At 35.3% G+C, this 19,832-nt stretch overlaps 1 protein-coding gene across 2 annotated transcripts; it reads right to left on the bottom strand.

Annotated features, from left to right (window-relative positions):
- Positions 1 to 1,108: 1,108 nt before the first annotated feature.
- LOC149797324 (uncharacterized) lies at positions 1,109 to 11,455 on the bottom strand. Of its 2 annotated transcripts, none has more exons than XM_089960393.1 (4): positions 11,278 to 11,455; positions 7,460 to 7,573; positions 3,624 to 3,799; positions 1,109 to 2,864 (listed from the first exon to the last, which is right to left on the bottom strand). In XM_089960393.1, exons 1-4 carry the CDS (start codon positions 11,429 to 11,431, stop codon positions 2,847 to 2,849), a joined length of 462 nt encoding a protein of 153 aa, XP_089816519.1. In that variant the 5' UTR covers positions 11,432 to 11,455; the 3' UTR covers positions 1,109 to 2,846. The 2 variants fall into 2 exon arrangements, with proteins under 2 accessions (XP_089816519.1, XP_089816517.1); XM_089960391.1 differs by having other exon boundaries at positions 3,608 to 3,799.
- Between the last annotated feature and the right edge of the window lie 8,377 nt (positions 11,456 to 19,832).

Raw genomic sequence — 19,832 nt, forward strand, 5'->3', positions numbered from 1 at the left:
GTACTCTAACGTATCACCAAAACAAAGTCACCTAATGTATGTTATTGCTCAGAGATTTTGAGCAATCTTTGCGATCCTCGGGTTCGAACGCTCCAAGATATAACTTATATGATGTTGGCTGCAATCCAGAGACAAACTTATCGATACTCTATTTCTGAGTTTTGGGTTCGCAGTGGCAATCTCGAATATGGTAGGTCCAGTGGCGGAACCACAGATGGCAATAAGACCCAACTAGATCACTCAACACTGCTCGTTTCGCTGGTGACATTTTGCGGGAAAGATTTCAATAATCATCTTCTTAAACGATTGTTAGGGTCAAAGGTCAATTGACCCCAGGTTGTGTTTCTTATATAATTAGGAGAACGGGTTAACGTTCGCAAGGGGAAGGGGGATTCAACTATTCTTCCCATGAAGGATACCAAAGATAGAGGTCGGATGCTCAGCATCCCTCTCCTACTACTTGTTCTCTTAATGAGATTGGGGGAACGTATATGAAGGAGAAAGCAAACAAATTGTTTTGGTAAACTGTGTTTCTCCGAGAATACTTACCCAATGACATTACTAAAAAATCCTCCCAACCAAACAACACCTCTCCCAGGCGAGCATCCTAAGTATCTCGCGCAACTTAAAGCTAACGTCACCTGGCGGTGTCAAGGGGAGATAACTGGCAAGTGTGCCAAAGGAAGATATATTGCCTTTTGTCGATTAATATAGACAGGGAAAGACGATTTTTCGTCTTGTAGTGGGGGGGGGGGGAATTGGCGAATTCGCGATGTAGCAGGCTAATATTTCTAACCTAATGTGACTGGGTAAGTATTCTCAAAGAAACATAATTGACTTAAAATTCGCTTACTAAATACATTCATAATTGCTTTAAACCAAATTTTGCAACATATTTTGTACAAAAGCCAACAATAATATCTTAGCATGATATTTCATATTTCTTAGTCAAGATGACCTTTAGACATACAGTATATATTTATAGACACGTTGAGAAATATAAGGATAACGGAATAGAGCACGACGGAGGTAAATGAAATTACAGAATATCGTATTCACTCTAGAAGAATGCAACAAACTGAACTAGGTTAAAACAAAATCTGCATTGGTTTATTTTTCGTATGAAGTTACACAAAATTAAAAAAATTAATTTCACACAAAGCTGACATTGCATAACAGCAATATATTTCACAGAAGTTTTGCTTCTGTTCTTAACATTTTAAGCCAGAAGCCAAGTCAAGATAAATAAATCATCTCAGAAGATACTGATTGTAGGGATAAGCAAATGTTTAAGCAGCGTACATTTCATTCCCAAGTTTCATTGTGTGTCAGCGTGTTCTAATGCCTCTAATGATAGTTATGGAACACTTATTTTATATACCTTACTTTCCTTCTAAATATATTTCTTTATTTTGCATGTTCTGTAAAGCTTATGATTCACTAACTATAAGAATATCTTCCTGAGAGATTTTTTTTCATTTTCGCTTATATAAGCTTTGGTTTCATGACAGCCAAATCAGCAAGTTTCATTTTCTTCCCGAGTTAAATATGCCGCTACTTGAATTCGATATTAGTCTTTTCATTACTTTCATTGCAGATCTTGATGCAATGTAAAACTTAAATCTGAGCACAATATCTACATCTTAGTTGAGTGTCGCGTTAACCATGCCGCCATAAACTTACAATACAGTGCAATATCCTCTGGGTGAGCACCAGTCGCACCGTTTTGTGCTCAGCCGACTCCCGTACAGTGACGGCACAGTGAGAGCCGTTATTTAGCTAGGGATATCCTGTCACACTAAGAGTCCTACTAGATAAATTAAAATTGTCATTGTTAGACATAGGGTGGCATAATCTAACACGCCGGGTAGTAGTACATCATGATTCGTTCAGATTATATCTATATGTAGCTTTACTTAAGAAGATTTCATTGTCGAGATAAATTGTGATATTAATATTCAACAATGAGTTCCGAGGTATCTTAATCCAGTTGAAAGCCTTTTCTTGAAATTATATATATAAATATGTGTGTGTGTGTGTGTGTGTGAGAGAGAGAGAGAGAGAGAGAGAGAGAGAGAGAGTTAATGTATGTTGACTGGTGCAAATAAATATTTATTAATAACTTAATATGAATATCTTAACATAAATGTCATCCAAGAAGATGACGCATAAGCCACCGACGTACTCCAATGTGGCACAAAAAAAATATAGTTTATCGGGCATAATGGGTCTCTATTGGGGCACAATGGTTGCCATACAAAATTACGCATATTATTTGGTTTCGAGAATAATGGTGCAAATTTACCTCGATATTTCTAATTTTACAGTAGAGTGTACTGCAATACATTATATTTATTACAAAATGAAATTTTTATTTACATTCATCATATCTGCTGATTTCAGCTGTTTCGCAGTAAAGCACCATGTGAATCTAAGATTCTTACCTGAATCGCATTAATATAGTAATTTGTATCATATTGAAAATGTTCAAAATAGAGCAAAAACAGCACGTGCTTTAGTTTTAACTATATATAATTAATGATACATATTGAATAACCTGTCTTTCACATATTTCTAACTTCCTTAATAAAAAATCAACGAAAATGCACTCCCTACCTACTAATGCTCAATCTAGCACTAAAAAGTAGAATCGACAGTCCCACCACAGTTGCTAATTTGTTTTTTTTCACGTTTTATCTTGTTGCCAATCCAATGTTGTCTTCTCTCGAATAGTTCGTGTTCTTTAGAATATTTGCACACACATCTGTAGCTGCAATGTTTGAATCACATAAAGGCAATAATCTCATCTGGAATTCACACTCGTCGATGTAACTACTTTACATATTCTATTTTGCATACATTATCTGAAAGGTAAAGTATAAGTCATTGTTATTATTATTATTATTATTATTAGTAGTAGTAGTAGTAGTAGCAGCAGCAGTATTAGTAGAAGTAGTACTAGTATACACATATTTTCTAAAGTGCTTACAATTAGTTCCTCTACAATGAGTTGTATATTAATGTAGCGAATACACCGCATTATTAATTTAATTACTAAGCTTCTACTAATATACTTTGTGTGTACTTATCCTTTATTACCTTGGTATAGTGTTAACGAGTTTCGCTGCCATAGCTACTACGCATGTATGAATGAAATTGTTCTTGCTTTGCGTCCCAAACATTTCCGTTGTGTGATTAAATCAGGTTTATAATATAACAAGTTATTTTGCCACAATTGTTGTTGAGATACGACATACTAAATGCTAGTGTGTTATTAGATTATGCGTGTGCTGCATTGTCTCAAAATAGAAATGACATATATAATTTGTAGTTATTGTTTCCTGTCTATATTTCATTATTGTTACTTGCATTATATCAGTTATACTGTGTCTCTTTCATCGTTTATTCAAAAATACGCTCCACAAGAGGGTTTGATATGTGCACGTGAGCTATGGACACATCTTTTACCTAATGTTAACCTAATTTTAACCTAGTTCTCCATATTCATTGTGTAATTTGTATAAGTCTGGAGAAAAAGTTCCCATATTCTGTCTACTTTACTAATTATTTCTATCAATAATGGTGTTAAATGAACATATATGTGTACCTTTGCATACTCTCACCCGTTTTGGAAAATATAGAGCACCTGCTTGTGTGTATTTAAGTGCATATTGCCAAGAGGTAAACTTTTCACAGTAAATTCCACTGTATCCCCGTTCACATCCACAGATATAGCCATTTTCTCGATCCAAGCATGTTCCACCATGTTGGCATGGGTTGCTCGCGCATTCGTTTATATCTGTGAATATATTTATTTGTAGATTACTATGATATATGCCAGTGATACATGTTAACAGACATTAGTAGACAACAGTACAATCAAAGTTGTAAAATCATTGCGGAGACTAGAAAATTCAATAAGTATTCGATCAAGATGATGCGATAACAGAATTAATTATAATTCACAGGCTCTTCTTTATGAAAGCATGGAGTTTCTAATGACCTGACAATGGAGTGATACTAGGTTTAGAAAATCAGAATTAAAGACGTCATGATATTCATATAAATTTATATGTGAAAATGCGTTGAAAAATATCAACGTTATAACTAATGGAAATCAATGTGTTGAATAGTAATGACTAACAATTACATAAGTATCTGACCATTAGATCTAAATGATCTATCACGTTTTCATTATGACTACCATTATGTAATATTATAAGCAATCAGTTTTATTAGCTGGCGGAACTACATATATAATCAGTACCTACAATATGTACCTGGCAAGTCTAACCTGTGTTATTTACATCCTTTTTGCACACATGCCACACGGATTGGATGCAAAAAGTGATAATTAGTACAATCATATTGGAGTGTAGCTGGATGTATAGTTTTTTTAATAACTAAACCCATTCGTATACAGCAACACCAATATACGAATTTAACTTTTTCTAGCGAAGACAAAAATGATCATGCCGGACATTTCAGACTGACACTTAAGGACTTTAACCGGTAAGGCAGTTCATGCTTAAACTTGTATCTATCACAGCATTTAAGTAATTTTGTGATTTGCTAAGCGATTTGTAACATTTGCAGAGCATAATAATTCATCAACAGAATTTGTCACTTACGGACAGCCACCTGGCACCTTAACTATGCTTTTTTTGCATATCTTATTTCAGTGACACAGTTAGCGATTTATTTCCACTATTATTTCTTGATTATACAGTTAGTAATTAGAAACATTTATAGAGTGTATATGTTAATGCTTATTTCTCCCAGAATGTTAGACTATCATGTAAAATATAATGTTATTCAAGTAATTCCCATTTAATTGATGACGTGTTATAATACACACCGAATGGAGAATCGTCTGCTCTAACCAGGAAAAATATACGGCGTTCACCTTGGCAACAGACTTTTATCTCCTATGCAAGGTGACCGTTTCCCCCAAGCCAGAACAGTGTTAATATATTGCGAAGTTCACGCATGAGAATTTTTTTGTATCTTCCGGATTCAGTGAATAAGACAAAACAATAAGGAATCATTTATATGTTTAGAACATGTTTTAAGAGAATGAAAACAAGATTTAACGACCCTGTCACACATACTTATAAAAAAGAAACAAACAGGAGATTTTAAGAACTTTCCTAAGTGACTGATATAATTCTGAAGGAAAGTGTATACAAGAAACAAATTTGATTAGAAAGGAATAAACCACAAATAAACAAATTCCGAACAATCAGATAACGAGGGAGAAAAGATAATTAAGGGATAACTAGATAATATCTCTGAGCACGAGAAGAGTGTAGAATCCTTGGGCAAATATTACAAATGCGAAAAGACCTTTCAAAAAAAAAGGTCAAGAAACATATTTACAATTCTCTTTCCAAAAATAAAGAAGAATAAAAAATGATGTACATATGAATATCGTCTGGAGTAACATATAACACATGTTTGATAATTTTGGGTAAGGCAACCATGTAATGATCCAAGATATACTGGTTACAGTAATGTAAAAACTGCAATATTATTTATGAACTGATACAAATGCATTGGACAGTAATGTCTTAAATTAATTGACGAGAACAACATGGCATAAGACATGCAATGTATTATTTTAGCTATATGTTAAGAAGTTATAACACGGGTCCCAGTTTATTAAAGGTATCAGTCTCGGTGCAATGTATTAGGAATACGTTAGTAAATATAAATAAAATGGGCAAAGCATTGAAATCTAAATAAGTGTTTCGATGTTTGAAGTAGACGAATACACCACGTATCTGAATGGTAAATTGCTTCGTACCAGTAGCTTATGCAAGTTTGATACATTTTCTCCATAGAAAAAGTGAATAAACCCGTAGCAGTAGTCATAGATTAAACAGATTTCTTATTAAAGGGATGAATTTATATAAGATTGTATGACGACAAAAACACTTGAATGCAAGGTCAGTGAAAGAATTAATCAGTTCTGTTCTGTTCAACATTAATTATACTTAACGACGAAACTTATAAAGAAACCAAACACGATGGAGAATTGTTTGTGTGACATCATACCACGTCTCTAAATATATTAAGTGGAGGCGAAATAGATAATATAATGGAAAGCTTACACGTCTTTTCTGCATACCATATTTGGACATTTAAAATACGGATGTTTGACACGATTGACATGTTAGTTGATGACGATAAAATGAACCATTACGTTGGAATAACATTCTGTCTAAATCGGTCCCATGATAGTTAAAGAAGTATCACATTCCAAAATATGCTTTCAGGCCAACAACGTTTGCGTTTCATTCATGCAACACAAAAAGTAGCAGATCACAACATAATCTGTGATGATGTAGATAATAATATAGTGTCCAAGTAGATTTATTTTTACAAGTTAAAGATATCACCATTAATTGAGGGGTCCATGCCTTATTTTTTGTAGTCCTTGATGTTCAACACCAAAGGCTGCCATACTATTCACGGTACAGTCCTAGCCAATTAAGATAGTCAAACATCAGATCATGGTATTCCCACCTTTTCAGTGATTCGTCAAATACACTCAATTTGAAAGGTAGTTACGTTACAGTTCGTTTTTAGGGATTGTAAAATCTTGTGAACTTGGTATCTTATCCTGTTCGTACAATATGCCATATGTATCTTTTTCCGTCGCGCTTCCAGTTTACAAACGATTGAATCATATAAAATTTCTTTCCTGATTTACAATATTACCTCAGTAAAGTTTGGAAGGTCGCCGTATTATCTAATATTTATAAATTCTTACCGTTTCATCGGTTTTCAGTTAGTAGTTATTTAAATACTGCTGTGTAACCTGTAAGATTGATTTATAAAATTGATACATTTTATTCTTTACTTGAATCAACCACGGGTATTCATCTGTGATTATTGTTATTATATCCCCTTGATCAAAACTTGGTAGAGTTCAATCCATTTTTCGGCTTCTTTTGGAGTGAGATTTTTCCACATTCCAGTCTTTAAGCTTATGTTAAGCCTTCAAGCTATTGATTATATTGTTTGTATATTTTGTAAAGAAGTCAATGCTTTCTGTTCCTGAAAAGCCTTGAAATTTCGTGCCGGAAAACCATATTCCCTGAACAAACTTTGTCTTCATGTTTTGTTCCCTTGGAAAATTGTTTAAAAGTATATTTTGTAGTTCATTGGCTTTTTTGTTTTAGGGTCATTAAAGATTTACATTCTTAACATATTATTTTTTTATCGCTTATTAGCTCGACATATATTGAATATATTTAGTGCGATTACAGTAAATTAAATTCTCTCAAAATGAATAAATATTTATTGTTTGCGAAAATATGTTGATTTACAAAATATTGTCCGTTTCACTACTATGGCCCATTAAACTGGTGGTCCAAATGTTAACGTAGATTTAGTTTAAAGCATGTATTTATTGACCCCACCTGTTGACAAATGCAAGATTTTTTAGTCTTACCTAAATGACAATTAACGCCGAAATACCCGGATTTACAGATGCAGGTGTAGCTGTTGCCGTAACTTATGCACGTACTTCCATGCTTGCACGGGTTAATATCACAATACTCGTAACCTAAAAAATGACGGAAAAGTCCAATTTGTAAGGTAAACACACAAAACAAAGCTGCCAAATGCTTCGAAATAATTACAGAACAATCAGTTAACTAAACAGAACGTATTAGTTTAGAAACATTTTTAAAAAATAGTGTATCAACGTTCGACCCTATTGTATAGAAAAATAGCTAATTCAATGTAAAACCCCAGTTCAATATCTTTTCAAAATTTGGAACATATCTTCCCTGCTTTAGTTGAATCTAATACAAAGTAATACTACAGTAATACAATAGCCTATAAATAACTTTAACATATATAGCTGAAGTTACTTATATTGATTAATGATATATCCAATTTGCGTACGCTTTGCGCCCATTGTTATTCTTGTAGAACGTAAATTTCAATACATTTTGCTTACATGATGTTTCCATTGTTATTACTGTAGAAAGTAAATTTCGATACATATTGAAGACAGGTGACCTGCCCATTGCTATTGTTGTAGAAAGTAAATTTCAATGCATATTGCAGACAGATGATCTTTCCATTGTTATTGTTGTAGAAAGTACATTTCAATACATATTGCAGACAGATAACCTGCCCATTGTTATTACTGTAGAATGGAAATTTCAATACATATTGCAGACAGATAACCTGCCCATTGTTATTACTGTAGAATGGAAATTTCAATACATATTGCAGACAGATAACCTGCCCATTGTTATTACTGTAGAATGGAAATTTCAATACATATTGCAGACAGATAACCTGCCCATTGTTATTACTGTAGAATGGAAATTTCAATACATATTGCAGACAGATAACCTGCCCATTGTTATTACTGTAGAATGGAAATTTCAATACATATTGCAGACAGATAACCTGCCCATTGTTATTACTGTAGAATGGAAATTTCGATACATATTGCAGACAGATGATCTACCGGTTGTTATTCGTGTAGAAAGTAAATTTTGATACATTTACAGCTACCATTTGTTTGAAGAGCTGCGCATAAAGATGTATCACTTATCGAGTCATGAAACGTTATTTCCCATGCAAAATCTTATATTTGTGTATAATTCAGTATTTCAGCTTATATACATCTAATACCTTTAATGGTTGTCTATTCCAAAGTATGTTTGACTATACCTTATTCTTACCCACCAGTTACCTTTTACTCAAGGACTGGTGTAGGATGGGGGAGGGTGGTGCAGGTAAGATAATATCATCTTTTTATTTTTAATTGTCTGCATCACCACTCTGGTTTCCGAAACGTTTACATGCTTAAAAATCTGCAAGGTTCTGAACAGATTCTTTTAAGTGTCCACATAACATCCATTTAGGCATAAGTGAAAACTAAGGCAAAAGAATACAAATTATTCCGTGTCAACAAACGTTTCCAGCAGTTCGTATTCTGGCGAGAAAAATAATCTAACCGTACAACCAGCAAGATCTTTGATGTATATTGTTATGTACATTTAATTTGTATTGTTTGTTGGATTTTTTCAGTGTTTATATGTAATGTAGATCGGTATTTTGTACTTGACCACGTCCAAAACCAAGGTCATATTGTACTTGACCAATTACATTATCTAGCTAACAGCATAATACATAGCTGATATTTCTCGACGTCTATATAATAAATATTTAGATCATTATTAGTAGTAAAAATGTTAACTTCAATTTGGATTAAAGATAAAACCTTGATTCTGACCTTATAAACTTCCTGAATAGAAATTTCTTATTAACTTGTCGGAGTGTATTCAAAAAATGTTAACTGTGACCCAGGTAAAGTATAAGGTACATAATCTTATTTACATTGGGATTATTAATTCGTCCTTAACATCTGAATCAGAATCAGTGTTATTGTTGTGTCCATTTTTTAATTTGGGTGGATATATTTATTCATAGTATTATTCGCTGGAATTACAAAGTGCTCAATATTATTCATTGACTAAAGCATCATTTTGGAATTATAATTTATTCAAACGATGGCATTTTGGATTATATTATTCTGATACATCAAAATACTTTTAACACATAATCATATTAGAGGCCATTGGAAAATTAGCATGTTCAAGACTACAGGCAGATCAACAGTTTCAGTATCGGAATTTATTTGGACTACCACTGCAATTTAATTGGAACTTCGTGCAGTTTAACTTGTGCTAGAACGTTTAGGTTTATTTGGGATTTAATTAACAATGCTATAAGCTCTTTATAAAGTTTTGAGTTTGTATTCCTGGGAAATAAATTATTTGTTGAATTTTATAAAACGTCTTGGTTTTCTACCTTTCTGTTCCATATTTTGATATCATTGAGTTGTAAACACTATATCATCCGATATAAAGATGTGGAGTATAATGTATTATTGTTTGGGTTTCATAGTCTTACTTTCTAAAGGATTAGTACGGTACTTGTGTATCTCGAATATTTCCACGCAGTATCTATATGAATGAAAAATGTATGGACCGTTTAGCTCTCAAATACAAATACTCATTTTAAGGTGTAGAGCAATAAATCTTTGGAACTAAAAAACCCACAATCGATTGCAGTGTTTGTTTAGACTATTATTAAAGTATATATTATACCTGCTTACATGCATCAAACTATCTGCTTGTGCATGGCATCATTAATGCATTATACAACATGTATAGGCCTACATGTATCAACCTATCTACGTAGCTACTTGCACATAGTATCATGCATGCATTATACAACATGTATACACATTTCCTACAGTTTCCCCCGCCAGTGTTCTCTCTGTCTCTTTATGTTTGTCTGTCTCTGTCTCTTTCTCTGTCTGCCATCATGTCTAAGTTTTGATGCTATTAACATTATATACGATGTTTTCAACGTAGGCGAATTTATATCAAGATATACCGCTCCGTTGGCCTAGTTTTTAGGGCTGCAGCCTCGGAGATCGTGGGTTCAATCCCCGGCGCTCAGCATTAAGAGGTTAGTATTAGGACTGGTCGGCCTGGTGTCAGGATAATGTGACTGGGTGGGACATTATGCTACATGTCTACGGCATGATTCCCCAGTGCTAGACATCTCTATAAACTGTCACATTGCAGGCATCGTAGTGATATGACTGAAACATTGTTAAAGCTATGTTAAAAATCCAAGTCACACTCGCATATATACAATATATTTCCAGTTCTCTATTGATAAAAATATATTTTTCTAAATTAACCGCTCCGGTTGCCTAGTGGTTACAGTGTCCACTTCGTAAGCGGGAAGTCGTGGGTTCGAACCCCGGCCAAGTCATACCAAAGACTTACCAAAATGGTACTAACAGCTGTGTCGCTAGACGCTCAGCATTAAGAGTTTAGTGTTAGGACTGGTCGGTCTGGGGTCAGGTTAATGTGACTGGGTGGGGCATCATGCTACATGCATGCGGCATAATGCCCCAGTGCTAGACATCACTCTAAACTGCCACTGCAGATATCGTAGCGATATGACTGGAAAATTGTTAAAGCTACGTTAAAACTCTGAGTCACACACACAACACACACATACATTTTCTAAATTATATAATTTTTGTGAATTATGGTAAAGTTTGCGACGAGGGGAGTGTGAAAGACATTGGCTCCAGGATGGTGGTACGTTCAACATTGTAAATATTTCCATAATGTCATAAACAAATTTAAAATGCCGACATGACTATACATAATAGTGTACTAATCTTACGGACATTATAGTCGTTATGATATAGTTACATACCAGCTTGAGAGAGTTCTGAAGCTCTGTTACTGTTCACTAAGAGAAGTAATCCGGCAAACAAGCAGAGACATATTATTACGATCACAGCTTTAAGGCGTTTTCTTGTGTGTTTCATCTTAAGTAGTATATCTATTATCCTGATTAAATCGGACATCAGAAGTATATAGGTGTTGTACAAACTGAGTATAGAGATAATGTCAACCATAGATACGGCGGGTCACGTAACTACTTGAGAAGAGCTAGGTGATGGGTTCAAGGGCTTTTTGCCCCGTGAAACTTCTTTTTTTATTTATTCACAGAACAAGATAAGCCGCCATACAACGAATCCTTCTGGTACAGTGAACCATATAGTTTCAACCTACACCCCCCGCCAGTTTGTAACCTCCAAGCCACTGACTTTAAAATCGACAAAGGTAAACATATAAGAAATATACAAAACTTTACTCATTTAATTCATTGATTCATCATTTTTAGCTCGACTGTCGCCTAGCGGTCCCTAACATTGTCATCTTCATCGGGTTTTGAACTAAATGGAAGTTTTCATTGTTAAAAAGGAGCCTGCTCAATGTCATTTTCCGAAAGGTAGAAGAGTCCATTCTCACAAAAAGGGGTGCCTTTACATCCTATCCATGCGTAGATGTCGTCAGCATCCAAATCTATGAAATGTCTAATATTAATATTTAAAAAAATAAAAGGGTAAAATATGAACATAATCTCAACTTTAGGGAAACCTGTTAATACTGATCGCCAAACGTGGCAGCTGCTAGTACCATTTTTATATCTTTGCTTTGACCTCGCAGGGGTTCGAACCGCGACCTGCCCCCACTCCGAGGCAGACGCTTTAACCTTTTAGACCACCAAAGCCGTCAGGGGACAATGTTATTGACCGCGTGGTGGCAGTCGAGTTAAGATTATTAATCAATGAATTAAATGAGAAAGATTTGTGATTTTATTTTGTAAATAACCTTCCTGCTTTTCGATTTTCAAAATAGGTGCTGGTAGGGTTACAAACTGCAGCGGGGCGGGGGGGGGGGACGGGGGGCTGAACGTTTTGTACCACGTGCAAAAGTTTATGTGAGAGACATGGTTTTACGAAGTAAAAAATAACATGTAATTTTAAAACAATGGCATGCCTGTCCAATGTGCTTACAGGTGTTAGATGAGAATATGAAATTGTGTCCGTTCATTGATATCAGTATTCTCTTCCCATGACAAAGCCGTGACAAATGAGAAAGAATGACGTTCATTTAAATAGTAATCGAGATATTTGTGTGTGCGCGCATGTGCATGTGTACATAGATGCGCTTGTGCGCGTACGCTCGCACTCGCGTCCGTGTGTCTGATACGATCAATATAAAGATTTGAAGAGCTCCTTGTCATGTGAAATTTTTTTCATTTAAATCCCGTCCTAAAATATGATGTCCACCTCAATGGCAAATGAAATGCATATTATAAGATATTCATGCGCTGTATGAAATCTATTATTTCCATTCACTTGGAACCAAACGCGACTGTACTTTCGTATTTATTATATACAAATGTTTTTCCGAATACTCTTAAATAAATATTGATAATGTACCTTAAAATTTGGTATGATATCAGACGAGTTCGGTAGACCAAAGACTATCGACAAACGGATATCAGTGATAAAACGGGAACACTTTCCGACTGTTTGAACAATACTAAAATACATAGATAAACACCTAGATCAACTATGTAAGATTACAGATGTATGTGCGTAATAATAATAATAATAATAAACTTGAATATATATATATATATATATATATATATATATATATATATATATATATATATATATATATATATATCAGCAGCATCTTGGGTGACCTAGCAAACATATCTAAATCTGTTTTGGACCATTTTCACTATCTTGTTAGAGATATAATTTACCAATACAAAATATTAAGTTCTCTTTCTGTGTTTCACCGCTTCTTAATCTTGTCTTGTATATGGTATTTTCTGGCAATGGCAAGATGAAATCATACGAAATAACTGGAACCAAGGTCTCAGTCATTAACGATCCCAACACTGTTAATATGTTCATTTGTACACACTTTTTCTCTTTTTATTAAATATTTTTTTTTTGTCTGGGTGAATAGTGTGAAATAAGACGGAAGACTGATCTATTCCTCAGCCATCATTTTGTTTCTGATGAAACTTTAGGTATTGTTAACAGAAATCCAAACAACCCTGATTTTGATTTTTAAGAAATGTATGCTTATGTTTTTTATGTTTCATGTTTTTAATTCTTGGATGCTCTTTCATTCTGTTTCTTCGATCTAACTTGACTCTCTGAGAGAATACTTTTATTCACGCAAGAGTACATCATCCTGACATGTGTTCTATCTTCTCTGGTAATCATAGTAATCCTTCACGTCCGCTCCTCCGGCATCTACAGACCTCGACGCAACAGATTTCCAAATTCTCAGCTAACGTATCAACAAGAAGGACGTATCGGCAAGAAGTGATCGATATAATTTATGATCCCGGAAAACAGGCTTGGATGCAATATATGAGCTAAGGTTGAAGCTCAAACCAGGTTGGAGTCTAAGAGCTCAGAAGAAATGAGCCACTCTTCTCCTGATATTGGGAAGGAAAACGATAACAGAGGAGATATGAAATAGGAGAGAACCAATGAACGGATGCAAAGAGCTCAGCAAGGAAGGGAACGGAAGTTGTATAGAAGACAGCCCCGAGATGGAACAAACACCCCGATGGATGCTACCAAAGCAGCAACATCAGTTAATCCCGCTGTCTCCACTTCCACCAGTTGAAACGTTGCATTAGTTGTCGCCAAAAGAATCCCAGCAGAGGATAACAAGGCAGCAATGTAAGAGGAGCCCTACGAAGAAGAAAAAAAAGAAAACGAAAAAAAAAAAAAAACAAAAAAAAAAAAAAAAAAGTGTGATTGAGAGGCAGGAACACCCACCCCGCCCTTGACCCACGACATTTCATCACAAAACCTCAATCCCACCTCCTCTTGTGTGGTGGAGAAGGAGATGGAGAAATCAAAATTGGATTGAGAGAAGGAAGAAGAACGTTTCAAGGGACGTTGGGCTGTCTTTGAACACATTTCTGACCAAGTACGTACCATAGGAGTGTCAGATACATACCATGATAAAGAATGAGCAACCTAGTATATTGACGATCATAGATTTATAAATGAAATCTAGCTACTCCAAAACAAAAGAGCCAAAGCCAGATAGAGAATAGCTGTTAACAACATGAAAGACTTGGGAAATAAATACCTGGAATGCACAATACCTCTCGCTTGGGCAATGTTGTAGGGGTCTACAAAACTACCACAGTTTGGACGAGGAAAATATGATCTCACGGTAATTGATTTATTTAAGGAAGAATTCCCAAGGAACAAAACTAGATGTGACTGGTTAATCACACCAGAACTACATAGATACTTATATAGACAGCAGCTGGACTCTTCACAAACAGCCCTTTTTAAGGCAAGGGTTACCAGCCTATTGCCTAATAGGTTCCCTTATTGGCTGGGGAACCTCTTTCGATAAATCTTAGTACCTGTTATGATCCTTTATCCAGCGTTCCAAAGGTCGACCTATTAACCCTAATATAGGCGAATAAATTCAATTGGTTTCCTAGATCTACAATTTTTTAATCGAAAGCACACTTGTACACAAAATTCAAAATTATACTTAGGGGAAAATTTACAACCGTTGAGCGTGACTCTTATTACAAATGTGGTTTGCACAAAATTGGATGTTAAGGACCCCCAATAAATCAGATCAACTAAATTTGACCTTTGTGAGCTAATATTTTGATTCAGGAACATTACGGTTGATCTTTGGAGTCTTCTGAAGGACCTATTTCTCTCCTTCCCGACGAACATGCAAGGACAAGTGTGTAGACCGGTTCACACTCGTCTTAATATCAGGTGTTCCGAAGAGCGTGCACGCACGGAACCGGGTTGACGTTACAAAGGTGTGACCAATCTCACCCGAAGTCTTATAACACAGTATAATATACATAATTACAACGAATGCGTGTTGGTTCAATTCCCACTCATACCACGTCCCGTGGTGCTTAGTTGCCCTGAAATCGGACTATAAGAAGCACACAGTGTATGCATTAAAGCGTACGGGCCTGATGTTCTTATTTCCTCCCGTACGAGTAGCTGAAAATCTCACGGTGTGGGAGTTAACGAGTCGTACATGCCTTAATGGGTGAATAAGACTATAATTCAAAGTCAGTCAGATCTCCAATCATTAGTCGCGGCTAGTGGGGCTAGTGAGTATACATAATCAGCGATGGAAGTAAGGAGATTAGACAAACAAGGCTAGACGCCTTTTCGGCTGCCAGCTACTGCTCTAATCCTAACTCCAGCACTACGGGTCATTAGGACTAAAGGCAACGCGCTAGCTACTATATGGAGCTTGACAGCCGTGATCAAACGCACGAACGCACAACACTTTTATTAGTGTGGGATGAACCTAATGTGCCTATCGACGATAATGATACTGCAGGACGTTGGATGAATGCTAAAGCGAGGAAATACAAGAAACGGAGAAAGAGGAGGAAGGCAATTTTACAACAGGTATCTGACCACTCTAAAAACGCAGTTGTAAACCCAACTTTGGTGGAAGCCGTAGAATATCTCTCTGGGATTTTTGGGTTTGAGGCACTCCCGGAATTGCAGTATGAATAAACTTGCGATATAACAGCTCTTTTTAGGGCTCTATTCAAAATTGCCTCATATGTTAGGGAGTCCAGTTTCGCTTTGAATCCAGTTTCGATTAACCAGAAATAATACTGATCTTGATCCTTTTTATAACCATTCTAAATTTAAACTATCTTAGTCTAATTAGATGATTAAAGGTCACCTGGTCACATTTGCCTTTTTCCTTGTAGTTGTTTTCCCCCAGTTTATGTGCGCTTGCACGCACAATTTATAAATGTTTGAAGTAGAAACATTTTAACAGGTTTCGTGCGTGACTCTAATTACGATTGTGGCTACAGAGAATACGTTGCAGGGTTGCTCATACTAATGAAAACATGGGCTGGATTTGGCTAAATGCACGTCTTACTGTTTCAGATTGCGTTCTAGGCTGCGCTTGGAGCCTCCCGCTGAGCCCCCTCCCATCCATCCCGAGCTGGACTATCAAAAACCGGTATGAGGGCTGTTCCCACTCGTCTAGGAATTAGGTGCCCCAAATAGCGTGTACGCACGGAACCGGAGTGACGTCATAAGGGTTGTGCCCAATCACGCCTGACGTCTCATAATACATTGGATACAGTATCATTATGTGTCTGTGTGTGTGCGTGTGTGTGTGTGTGTGTGTGTGTTGCTACATTTCCCACTTAATCATCCCATAGTCGCTAGGGGATTAATTGCCCCAAATATACGGATTATTAAGAAGCATACGCGTACGGGAGTGTGTCTCGAATTCCCTCCGGTACGATAAATTAAGGAGTTCACGGTGTAGACAATAACCAATCGCACACACCTGAATGGATGTAAGTGACTATAATTCAAAGTCAGTCAGTCGTCGATTTCCAACGATCTTGAACTCAAAATTCACTTAAGATTGTGCTACTTCTTAAAAACATATTACAAGTCAGGTGGGCAAAACCTCCAACGTTCAGTTACCGACAGTCTTAAGCCCACAATACAGATATGTATGTATGTATGTATGTATGTATGTATGTATGTATGTATTCGTTGTATCCTATGTAATGTGAGGTACCATATTATGATTAGATCTTAATTTGTAACAATATTTATCTGATGCATTCCCTTATATGTATTTACCATATTCATATCCATATGCTTTGTTTAAACGTGGATACTGACCTCTTCAGCAACAAAAGGATGAGGCATTGTTATGTTTTACTTAAAGGCTTTCTTTACTTTAAAAAGAAATAATGCATGCTAAAGAAATAAATCGTTATTAACTGATGTACTCTCAAGTATAAACTCGGCTCTATTGTTTTTCAAAACTCTTATTATATGTGATTTAAATATATAACCATTTTAAATGAGTATATGTATTTATTAAAGACGATTTCCATATCATACAATTTATTTTCGTATCCCACATGTAGTCCAGTTCCCAATTTAAAAAAGCCATTGATTGGTTACATTTTTTTTATTGCATTGTATGAAGATAACGACAAGGTCACTTTCCTTGTTTCCAATAAGCAATAATTAAACATATATAGTTTTGCTGACATTCCTTCTTGAAGTATTATGATTTTCAGATTCAGCTATGACTTTAAGAAATGATCAATGATCATAAAGCACTTGGGGATGTGTAATTGTATGTAAAGGAGAAAATACACAAGCATATAAGTTTCAACATGTATAATAGTCATTTCATTTATAATTGGGTAAGGCATGTGTTAGTGCGATTGAATCTTGATTTTGATTCTTAAAATTCTCAATACAAACTCATTTTACCTCTGTAAAATGTATATATGCCTGATTTATATAACATAAAAAGCATGATAAGTCCCAATGCTACATTCTGTATGAGCTTAAATTGAATCAGACGAACAAATCACACACACACACACACACACACACACACACACACACATTGCTTATATCGAGATATACCACTCCTTTCATGCTTGGTGATGCATTCTCTTTGTATTCAATTTAAATTCTGGATGATGATACTTTATCGTAAATTACGTTCGGTAGAAATAAATGCTTTTAGCAAGCTATGCCATAAATAAATATTGAAAAGTCATCCAGTTTTGTCTATTCTTTTTTTTTTTTTTGAAATATATATATTATCTTTGGACACCATGACACGTTTGAAATATGTATGGGTAAATAGCACTAGGCCAACTTGTCGCTGAAATAAAACTTAGATATTGACAAAGGTAAACACGTACGTCCCTATCAAAAAGGAAAAGGAACCAAACTCAAATAAACCTAAATAAATAAACAAATTTTATTGAAACGTTTGATCAAGCTATTCAGTAGACATCATAAAGGGTCTTTACAAATAACATACAAGTGACAAGGCATAAACTGTCTTTTTTAGCTGGTAATACGAATGGCAAAAATATACTTAGTTTTACATCCTGAATTTCCTCAAAATGTACTTTCTTAGTTCTGCAAATCCGAATTACATGAGCCATGTCATAGAATCTCAATCTTGATTACACATTTCGAAATTGTACTTAAGTTTGAATATATCATCCTCCTTACTGCACTCAAAATGAAATAAGCATTAAATTCCAATATCTTTTTGATAATTGCAAGTGAAAGACTACATATTATCCCCACATTACAATTTCAAACATTCAATGACAGAAACAGAAATACATCTGCAGATGTCAACACGCTTGTCCCTCGCTTCTTCAATCCGATGTATTTCATGTTGAATTGTCACATATAAATCGGGTCCATAATCACAACATTTCGTAGAAACGAATTTTTTTTTTACCAAACTCTATCCATTCCAGATCCAATGGAAAAGTTGTTGCAATGCGCATTCATTCACAATATGATTCCAAATCTCAAATTTAACTAGACACGCTATTTTATTGGAAAAAAGAGAAACAAAGCAAACCTTGCAATCACTCAATTACAGTCAAAGGGGAGGGAATACACCTTGATTTGGCAAACCAAGTAGCAAGCTCTAATTTACAGCTAAATGATTCCTTGCTATTACTTGGTAGTAAGTGCAGAGCAATGTTGGCTTTATAAATAGCTTTTGTTTCAAATATGAAACCATATTTCTGACATGAAGCTTGTTTTCATCTATTCACAGCAACAGATCTGGTGAACAAAACACATATCGCTTAGTGTACAGAGGAAAAAATGCTGAGATGTGGCTTAATGTGTTCCGAGAGCACCAGTTCCAACACCCTGACTATAAAGGTTTTCTATCATGGGACTTGGTACATGAAGAGAAAAGAGGTTTGGTGTGGTGGGAGAGAGCAATATGTTCACCATGCAGTTATACATCAAGAATGTTTCAACTGTATGAAGAGATGCAGAAGAGAGGTTGGGGAAGAAAAACTGCCTGTGTAAATAATGCAATACAGATAGGACTTTTGCAGACTTCTATTGGGAATGAAGGGTTGAAAACTATTCTCTTAAGCGAAAATGTCCCTGCCTGCTCCCTCAACAAAAGGGATGCAGAAAAGTTCCAATACTGTTTGCCAAAAAATTGAATGTACCAATATGAGAAACATGCTGAACATAGTAAAGGTGTCAAGGAGTTTAATTCTTTGATAGGAAATAAGACAGATATAATTGATATTCAATGTGACTCGACATATAATAATGCAATTTATAGGTTGAGGCAATGCAGCATGTGTAGTTTTGTGCACAGTCCTTGATTTTTACAATGTTCTCTGCTTTGATCTACTGAATGTGTCTTTAAAGTTAAATGATCAGTATTGATACATAAGTGATTGTGGCATAAGTGACTTACATATAAAATATTCCCCCACCCCCTTTTGGGGAATTGTTGCATGTGTTAAATGGTATTTAACCTTATAGGCCAATCTGTAACTCCATCATATGAAATTGTGCCATC

Source organism: Sinohyriopsis cumingii, chromosome 6, assembly GCF_028554795.1.
Source record: "Sinohyriopsis cumingii isolate HCF-2022 chromosome 6, ASM2855479v2, whole genome shotgun sequence".
Taxonomy (NCBI): domain Eukaryota; kingdom Metazoa; phylum Mollusca; class Bivalvia; order Unionida; family Unionidae; genus Sinohyriopsis; species Sinohyriopsis cumingii.